The following is a 10,057-nucleotide window of genomic DNA, read 5'->3' as shown; positions in this document are numbered from 1 at the left end:
TGCCTGTAATCCCAGCTACTTGGGAGGCTGAGGCAGGAGAATCGCTTGAACCTGGGAGGCGGAGGTTGCAGTGAGCTGAGATTGCACCATTACACTTCATCCTTGGCAACAGAGTGAGAGAGACTCCATGTTAAAAAAAAAAAAAAAAAAGGCTGGGCACCATGGCTCACGCCTGTAATCCCAGCACTTTAGGAGGCCGAGGCAGGCGGATCACAAGGTAAGGAGTTCGAGACCAGCCTGACTAACATGGTGAAACCCTGTCTCTACTAAAAATACAAAAATTTATATTTGTGTGGTGGCGGGTGCCTGTAATCCCAGCTGCTCGGGAGGCTGAGGCAGAAGAACTTCTTGAACTGGGGAGGCAGAGGTTGCAGTGAGCAGAGATCGTGCCACTGCACTCCAGCCTGGGCGACAGAGCAAGATTCTGCCTTGGGGCGGGGAGGAAGCCAGGTGTGGTAGTGCATGCCTGTTGTCCCAGTTACTTTGTAGGTGGGTGGGTTGCTTGAGCCTGGGAGGTCAAAGCTGCAGTGAACCAAGATCACACCACTGCATTCCAGCCTAAGCAACAGAGCAAGACTGTCTCATATATATAATATATATATATTGTATATATGATATATATAAAATATATATATGATATGTATGAAGCAAGAGGAGCCACAGAAATCACAGTGGCCATTTTAGAAAAGTATTTCTTTGCTTTTTGCTTATGGCTTTGGCCTAATTTGTGTGTGCATGTGTGTTTTTTTTTGAGACGGAGTCTTACTCTGTCGCCCAGGTTGGAATGCAGTGGTGCAATCTTGGCTCACTACAGCCTCTGCCTCCTGGGTTCAAGCGATTCTTCTCATGTCTCAGCCTTCTGAGTGGCTGGGATTACAGGTGTCTGCCACCACGCCCGTCTAATTTTTTGTATTTTGAGTAGAGATGGGGTTTTGCCATTTTGGCCATGCTGGTCTAGAACTCCTGGCCTCCAAAAGTGCTAGGATTATAGGCGTGAGCCACCACACCCAGCCCCTAATTTCTTAAAGATTCTGCCTTCCTTGCCTTTGGTGTCCTGGGCCTGGTTTTTACCCCAATTTGAAAGAATCTGAATTCCAAACTACCCGATGCAGAGCTGGGACCACGGTTTGAGTCTCAAGTCTGCCTATCGGGTGGAGGGCTTTAAGAGGCAGGAATGGGCCAGACGCGATGGCTCCCATCTGTAACCCCAGCACTTTGGGAGGCCAAGGCGGGTGGATCACTTGAGCCGAAGGGTTCAAGACCAAGCTGGGCAACATAGCGAGACACTGTAACTATAAACTTTTTAATAAAAGAGAGGTAGGAATGGGGAGAAGGAGAATGTCTTGCCTAACGGGGTTCCATCAAATACTGAGTATCCTTGTAAAAATCCAGCACACAGCATCTTGAGCTCATAAGGTCAAAATTTTTGGATTTCTGCAGCTGCTGTCAGTCTCTTCAGCCTCCGTTCTAGCTGTTCTGACCATGTGGAATGATGGGGTAGAAACTCTCTCTGCTCTTCTTGAGGGGGCGTGGGAGCAGTCCCTGGCCAGCTCCCTCTCTTTTCCCCTGAGGAGCTGGGTCTAGGATAGGCTGAAAAGCTCCCCTATCTTTAGGCACTTCAGAGCACAAAACGGTTTCTGAGAAGATCTTGTTGGGTCGCTGAGGGGTGGGTGGGTGGATTTCTCTTACATGTGGTAGGAGAAAGGGGTATTCTATCCCCTAAAACTACCCATTATCTCTTCTCTCTTTCCAAGGTTCTCACAGGACTCAAGCCCAGGCAGGGAAAACTAGCTGGTTACACCTTCAACTGAACGGCAGCTACCCAGGCCAGAGGCTTTGGGCATACAGTGAGTGAGTGTGGCTCACATCACCGTGCTCCCAAGGACGTGGCTTCTTGTTTTAGGCTCAACGTCTACATTTTCCACTCCTGGCCATCTTGGTGGTGCTGGTGTGGTTCTCTCTGCCTTTGTGACCTATGACAAGAAAAGCCAGTCCCTTTCTGTTGCCCTGAAAGAGTCCCTGACACTCCCAGACTGAACCAGATTCCCAGCTCAGTAAAGGTTTTACCTAAGTCAGGCTGATTAGGGAGTATTTTGGTTCAGGGCTAGCTCCAGACGCCCAAAGCTGTCTTTTTTCCCCTTCTCCCAGGACACAAAGGAGTCCAAAGGTCTCTCTTAAAAAGGTATTAGTAACCTTTCAGAAGCAGTGTGTCCATCTTCCTTGGCTCCCTCATGGCTTGACCATTTGCACCCAGGCAGCCTGCCTGACCAGCCCGGTGGAGCCTATCTTGGCACAGGCACAGTTAAGGATTCTCCAGAGGAATAAGCCCTGGAATCTGGGCTATGAATGAGTAGGACAAGGGAGAGAGGGGGTGGGGGCAAAGGCAGGGCACCTGCCATCCAGTTACCCTCCCCATTGCCTCACAGCTCATACATTTGCCACAGCTCTCAATCTCTGCTTTCAGAAGCTCCTCATAGTCCTGGCTGTAATTTTGTCCCTGTGCTAAAATCTTAAATTTGTATAATGCTTTCAACTTTTTAAAGCACTTTCATTTTCTCTTTTAGTAACTCCACAAGGTAGTGTGGGCAAGGGGTTACTGAAGTCATGTGGTTGGTGGTTAATGGCAAAACCAAGGATAGAATCCAAGGCACTTTCTAGTTCATGATCCTGCTGATCATATCCATTAAGTCCTCACGTCAACAGGCTCCTGGAAACCATGACTTTAAGCCAAATGATGTTACAGCAGGTCCTCCAATGTTTTCTTCAGCATCATTTTGTTATAATTTTGAAAAAGTTTTTTAGTTTTTTGAGACAAGTCTTACTCCATTGCCTAGACTGGAGTGTAGTGGTGCAATCACAGCTCACTGCAGCCTCGACCTCCCAGGCGCAGGTGATCCTCCCACCTCAGCATCCTGAGTAGCTGGGACTACAGGCATGTGCCACCATGCCTAGCTAATTTTTGTATTTTTTGTAGAGACAGGTTTTTGTGCTGGGATTACAGACGTGAGCTACCATGCCCAGCCCCATTTTGTTATAATGTTGATAAGGAAGAGTTTCATTGTACATCATTTTGCTTAAAGTTGCAGTTTCTAAGACCCTATCAACAATGTTAAGTGACGACTTAACTGTAGTCTGATTCTATGGAATGGAACTATGGGCCAGGACAGATTAAATCAACAGCCAGCATCTACTTTAGATTTAGGTCTTAATTGCCCAAGAAACTTTTGAAATAACCTGAAATTAAAGAGCCTCTGTCCCTTGTTCTAGAGCTCTTGCTGTTCCTTTGACCTCTCTCTTACCCAGTATTCCTCCCTGATGTCCCCATTTGCACATGCAGCTTGAGGAATAGGTACCTTGGAACAGGTTATGGGTCACTGAAGGCAGAAACCTTAAGGCTCTGGTTGCAGCATATCGCTGGCTTGGCTCGTTTCCCAGGCAGTCCTCTGCCCCCCCTTTTCCTGGAACCTCGGCCCCATTGCACAGGGCACCTGCCACCCTTTCAAAGGCCTGCCCCTTCACGAGGACAGCTCTGACTGCAAGATCTTTCAAAGTAGAAAAGCTTAGCTTAACCTACAATTACGCGCCCTCAGCTTGTGGGGAAGGAGAGAGGCGAATGCTGTGACATCAGAAGAGAAAAAGTCAGCCACATCATACTGGGAGCTGTTGGTGCTCTCATTAAACAAGGTAGTGGATAGATAGGCATTTCTTTTTCTTTTTTTTGAGATGGAATCTCATTCCATCGTCCAGACTGGAGTGCAATGGCGCAATCTCCGCTCACTGCAGCCTCCACCTCCTGGGTTCAAGCGATTCTCCCACCTCAGCCCCGCGAGTATCTGGGATTACAGGCACCCGCCACCACGCCCGGCTAATGTTTGTATTTTTAGTAGAGATGGGGTTTCACCACGTTGGCCAGGCTGGTCTCATCTCCTGACCTCAAGTGATCTGCCCACCTCGGCCTCCCAAAGTGCTGGGATTACAGGCGTGAGCCACTGCATCCAATTAGATATGCATTTCTAGTAGAAATATCTGACAAATACAGTTGCTCAGTAAATATCAGTCGGTCTCCTCCCTCAATAGAAGATCTCACCTGTAAGGTGACCCTCCCACATCAGGTTAGTCCTATGTTAGAAACTGTTTTCACTGCTGTAAAAGCCACCACCTGTCCTGCCATTTCATCGAACCTATGATTTTGGGATAGATGGGATGGGTGCTGTGGGAAGGATCTGTGCTAAGCGGCACAGCAAAGCAGGAGAGTCTTTTTTACCTTGGAAGTGCTCCAGCTGATTCCCTTGCCCGGGGGTCACAGCAGTCAGGACCCTGCCCTGGAGCCGGGGCCCCATCCTCAGGATACGCACACTTAGGGGCCGAAAGCAGTGATTAGTCAGCCGGAGCTGGACCCGGACTCTGGTGTGAATCTTAATCAGACTCTTCCCCATGGCGGCCCAGGAAGGCAAATACTTCTTCAGTGGAAACCAGCTGATCACTTCAGAGAAACCAGCCAGGCAGGGAAAGATACAGAGAGGGAAAGACGGAACGCCAACTAGGAACAAAGGATTTCCGCAGATCCCACACCATAGCAGCCCCTTAGCAGTGCCTCGCGTGCTGCAGGAAGAAGTTCACCTCCCCAAGCTTCAGATCAGGCTGAACTGCAGGGAAGGAGCAGCTCTGAGAGGCCACCGTTATCAGGGGACTGGATTTAGTCAGAAGCACTTACAGCCATAAAAAGTAATGCTTCCTTGGCCTGCAGCTCTTTCCCTGAGGCCTGGATGAGGGCTCCAAGCTCTCAGAGGGCCAGGGACAGAGGGGGCAGAGAACAATCCCAGAGGGTAAGGGGAGTCAAGACTGTCCCAGAAAATCCAGGATGTAAAGTTACAACGCCACTGGGCTTTATCCAGGCCATATATAATCCAGGCCTGCCCTGGTGCCAGCCAAGTTGCATGCTCAGCGCTACCTTTGGGGCTGGGTGGCTCCGAGGTGGGAGGAGGTGGTCTCTGTGATACTAAGTGGGCCAAATGGACTATAGAAGAGACAGTCTCTGGTGGAGCATGAACCAATTTCAAATGCCCATAAATTCCTTGGGGTTTTTGTTGGTTGTGCCCTTCTTCTGAGGCCCTCATCGCATCCCTCGCAGCCCCTTCCTCCCTGGTTGGGGTGGGCAGTTAGGGTCAGCTGTGCTTGTCAGGACCTTTAAAGGCAAGCCCTCTTGAAAGATGTTGCACCTGAACTCTTGCCTCCTAGAAACTAATCCATTCTTCCACAGGCTTGGTAACCCCTGTACTGATAAAGCCATTTAATTGCTACAATCTTTTATTTATTTCCACATCCAAACCCGATGTCATCTCCCTCTCCTCACTCTGAGCGTGTGAGGTTCATTTGAGCCAGGTCAGTTTTACTTGCTCTGTCCTGCATCTAATGGGTCCTGGGCTGGGGGCCATGACCAGGGCCACAGGCTGTGTTTGTCCACTGGCAGCCTTGGGCACAGGGCGTGAGAAGCACCTGGAAGTCTGCTAAGCTATAACCTACCAAGTGTGCCATTCTATGAGGCTGGTTTTGAGGAAGTGCCCCGGCCCTAGAGGGCCTATACTCCTCAGCAGCCTCTCCCCACTGTAGCTCTCCTTGCATTTGACAACAAGGGGGAATAGTTTGGACAAGGAACCTGCTGCTGCAATGGGAGAAGAGAGGCTCTGGGAGGAGGAGGCTGGAGGTAAAGCCAGAGCTGAATGGGGAACTTAGGTAGCCTCAGCATGTCTCAGGATCACAAGGACTGTTTTCCCCGCCTCTTGAGTTGTTCTACTAACCCTACTTGGCAGCAACTCTCAATGAGTTTTGTCTACACAGAGAGCCTCAGCCCTCCCTCTTTTGGGAATGCTGGTTTCCTGGACCTTCTTCCCCGTTCTGGGAAGTCGGCTTGCACAAGGCTCCTCTCCTGTTTTACATCCTGCATGGTGCTGGCTTCCCTAGGGTGAGCCTTCCATTCAGGAGGACAGCTGTCCCAGCTCTCTGTGGAAGACTTGGGATGGACTGTCTAGCTTCAGCCTCAGGAGGGATGGAAAGAAAGGCCACAGAGGGGGGAAAGTTATGTTTCCTCAAAGAGAAGTTCATTCTACTTCCTGAGATGTACACCCCAAAAGAGGGACAATGAGAGCCAAGCTCAGTTCTCTGGGTCAGCCTAAGATGGGAGGAAACACCAGGAGGCTGTGTCTGATGATGGTCATGTATCCATAATTCCATTCTTTGCATAATGATTCCACTTGGTAGTCCACACTCTCCCACACTCAGCTCTGTTCTGCAGTGGGGCCACTAGGCTCAGAGAGAAAACAACCTGTTTCAGAAGGTGCATGGCAGAGCTCCTAGTTAGACCTTGGCTTCCTGACCAGGACTCTGCACTGTGCTTGCTGCCTGCCTGTAAACGCTTTAGTCTCTTTAAGTACTTCTGCACTTATTAGCTGCTTTGCAACCAACGGAATGGGCAAGGAAGATGTCCCTGTTTTACAAATGGAGCAATGAAGATACTCAAGTAACTTGACGGTGTTTGTCTAGCCGGGGTTCTCAACCTCTAGACCGTAGGGAGTTACATACCAGACTCTGGTAACATGGAATCTCACACAGTGACACATCCTAAAATCCTAAACACAAATTAGATCTCAGGGAAACAGCAGAGTGATATCCTTCCTAACCTGAGCAATTCATTTTCATTCCCAAGCTGCATTCTTACAGAAAGGGCAAAGGGCTGTCCCCACCAGCTTCTACACCGTTAATCCCAGGAGAGAGACAGGTATGAACCAATCCTTCTGTCTCCTGCTGTGTGAGATCTTCTGAGGTCCTAAAAAAAAACACCATCTTTGGGAATGAAAGCACTCAACTTTACACCTGTATCCAGCCTGCGGGTGACCTGGGCCAGTGACAACAGCTAGAGGGCAGTATTCCAAGAGTACCTCCTAACAGCATTAACTACCCAGAGAATAGATGGTTGGCCTCAGCTACTGGGGTGTCTAGTTCAGTGGAGATACATAGAATTTCTCTCTCTCCCCACCTCCGCTGCCTCCAAAGGAAGGGAATCTGCAGGGAGATGGGTCATATTGGATTTCCTGAGACAGTAGTAAGATATGCAGATAGCAACAGGACAAATTGCTTTTTTTTTTTGAGACAGAGTCTTACTCTGTTGCCCAGGCTGGAGTGCAGTGGCAAGATCTTGGCTCACTGCAACCTCTGCCTCCTGGGTTCAAGCGATCCTCTTGCCTCAACCTCCCAAGTAGCTGGGATTACAGGCGTGCATCACCACACCCGGCTAATTTTTGTATTTTTAGTAGAGACGGGGTTTCACCGTGTTGGCCAGGCTGGTCTCAAATTACTGACCTCAGGTGATCCACCTGTCTCGGCCTCCCAGAATGCTGGGATTACAGGTGTGAACCACTGTGCCCAGCCAACAGGACAGATTTCTATAGCTGAAGCAAAATATGGTGGGTGACAGCTACTAGAAATGCTTCAGAATCAAGAATTTTCACTTATTGGTTAACAGTCTCAGCCATCCTGATAATTTAAGCTGTGGAGATTGGTCAGATTTAGCAAACAAGTGAAAACCCTCTTTTTGTTTTTTCTTGAGACGGAGTCTTTGTCACCCAGGCTGGAGTGCAGTGTTGCAATCTGGGCTCACTGCAGCCTCCACCTCTGCCTTCTGGGTTCAAGCAATTCTCCCACCTCAGCCTCCCTAGTAGCTGGGATTACAGGCTTGTACCACCACGCCCAGCTAATTTTTTGTATTTTTAGTAGAGAAGGGGTTTCACCATGTTGGCCAGGCTGTTCTCAAACTCCTGACCTGAAGTGAGCCTCCCAAAGTGCTGAGATTACAGGTGTGAGCCACTGCGCCAGCCCCCTTTTAAAACATTTTTTTTTTGGTGTGACAGTCTCCTTTACCCAGGCTGGGGAGCAGTGGCGTGAACTCAGCTCACTGCAACCTCTGCCTCCCAGGCTCAAGCGAGTCTCTTACCTCAGCCTCACGAGTATCTGGGATTAGTCATGCGCTAGCACACCCAGCTAATTTTTATATTTTTAGTAGACAGGGTTTCACCATTTTGGCCAGGCTAGTCTTGAACTCCGGACCTCAAGTGATCCACCCATCTAGGCCTCCCAAAAGTACTGAGATTACAGGCATGAGCCAGCATGCCAGGCGTGAAAAGCCTCTTGATGGAAAGCAATTTCATAACTGCATGAAACCTTTAGATCCCACATATGCAGGTCCCCCAAAGGGCTAACCCAGCACCCTCAAATCCACAACCCCCTGCCTAGATACTCACACCCCTTCACTCTGCACCCAGCTAGTATTCCCATCCACTGGATAAAACCTCCTACTTGCCACTGGAGGTCCTTTTCCCCAAGAGACGTGCTGCTGTCACTCATGTAAATTAGCCTCTTTTCAAAGTCCTTTTCAAGGTCCCAGATCACAACTTGGAGGACCCCAGTGGTCACCTCAAGAAGCTCATGCTCACCTTCCATGATGGAGATGTGAACAGCTCTTCTGCGGGTCCTGGGGACGCTGCTCAGCCTTGGGCCATGGGTTATGGAGGGACAGCTCCGGCTGGGAACCATCCCTGCTCTGAGATTAAAGAACCTTGTTAATTCAATGCATGGACACATTTAGTAGGCACTTGAGAGCTGAGTACTGGCTACTAGAATTGCCTGGCTGTATTAAGTGTTGGTCTCTCTTTTTTAAAATCTTTAATACCTTCTCTTTGCCTTTGGTCCCTGGATTCCAGTCAGAGATAGTGCTTCAAACTCCTTTACTTCCTTGTAAGCCTAGACCAATCTGAAGCTATTTTTTTTAGTGTGGCAGTGGTGCCACTGGTCTCAGGGGTGGGGCCAAGACGGTCAGAGAGTAGAGCTCCAGGATGAGCAGTACTCCTGAAAATATGCCTGGACCAACACTGGCAGCCTCCCCTGACTTCCAGTACAGGCTGCGGATGACGGGGCTCCATGTGAAGGGGTAGGCAGTAATGCTCCCATTCCCAGAGGCAAAGGCTGGTTGGCAAGTCCTACCCTTCTTGGTCAGTCATATTCTTTCTGGGTCTTAGATTCTAGGAAATAGGCTTCTGGAAACATGATTTGTGGATCTACATGAAGCATGGATCCTGAAACTATTTTGGAGCCAGTGTGGCAGGGCTGTGGGACTATCCTTGGCGTCATGTAATCGACTGGTTCCAGAACCACTGAAATTGTGTGACACATCTATCATCAATGTCAAGACTTGGGAGGGCAGAAGAGAACTGCCAAGTGAAGTGGCACCTGGATCTGATGTACTATCTGCAGTAGCCCTCCCTCCCCTGCTCTCTTATTAAGGGTCCAAGACTTTTCCCCATCCCTTCTGAGAAGTTTCTTCAGCCTTCTGCTTTATTTTGGACCTTTTGGTAGCCACTGGAGCCAGGGGCTTCACAGTACTCAAACTGTTGGATTGAGATTCTGGGATCTGAGATAGAACTGTTTTGGGGGAAGCCCCTGGCAGCCTACCTGTGTATTTCCGGTGGCTCCCGTTTGATCTTAGCACTTGACTCCATGACTTCCTTTGCAACTCGGCCGCTGTAAGTAGTATAATAGAAACAAGTAGCAAGAAATGAGACTGTGTTCCAGGACAGCTCCTCTCCAAGATCTCAGGTGCTTTCCCTGAATCAGGAAATGGCATCTGTGGCCCGCCCTTTCCACGATGTTTTGGTCATGGAGAAAGGCTTGCTTGCTGGGGTACAGAGTTCTAAAGTGTTATGACAGCCTATCTGAGAGAGAGCTCTCTCCATCTCTAGAGTCTTTAGGATCTTCCATTCTATTTAGGAATAATTCCTCAATTTCCAGCATGTTCCAATTACATCACAAGAAAATACATAAGAACAACCTTACAGTGATGAAAAGAATCACTGTTACACTTCTTGTTTTGCTGCTATTGTAAGGGAAAGAGAAGATACACATTTATTTTTCATTTTCTTGGAGACAGGGTCTTGCTCTGTCTCCCAGGCTGGAGTGCAGTGGTGCAATCATAGCTCACTGCAGCCTCGACCTCCTGAGCTCAAGCGAT

The 10,057-nt window shown here is 49.0% G+C and overlaps 1 protein-coding gene across 1 annotated transcript in view; it reads right to left on the bottom strand.

The window, feature by feature from the left end:
• Nucleotides 1–8,262: 8,262 nt before the first annotated feature.
• Nucleotides 8,263–10,057, bottom strand: part of LOC113219580 (FERM domain-containing protein 5-like) — a 334,349-nt gene continuing 332,554 nt past the window's right edge. Inside the window, exons 12-13 of the mRNA XM_026447859.1 lie at nt 9,502–9,570; nt 8,263–8,593 (exon numbers count right to left, since the gene is read on the bottom strand). Coding sequence (XP_026303644.1) covers nt 8,263–8,593; nt 9,502–9,570 — 400 coding nt within the window. The remainder of the gene's footprint in view (nt 8,594–9,501; nt 9,571–10,057) is intronic.

This window comes from Piliocolobus tephrosceles, unplaced genomic scaffold, assembly GCF_002776525.5.
Source record: "Piliocolobus tephrosceles isolate RC106 unplaced genomic scaffold, ASM277652v3 unscaffolded_108, whole genome shotgun sequence".
Taxonomy (NCBI): Eukaryota; Metazoa; Chordata; class Mammalia; order Primates; family Cercopithecidae; genus Piliocolobus; species Piliocolobus tephrosceles.
This window is presented reverse-complemented; position numbering and strand designations above follow the sequence as displayed.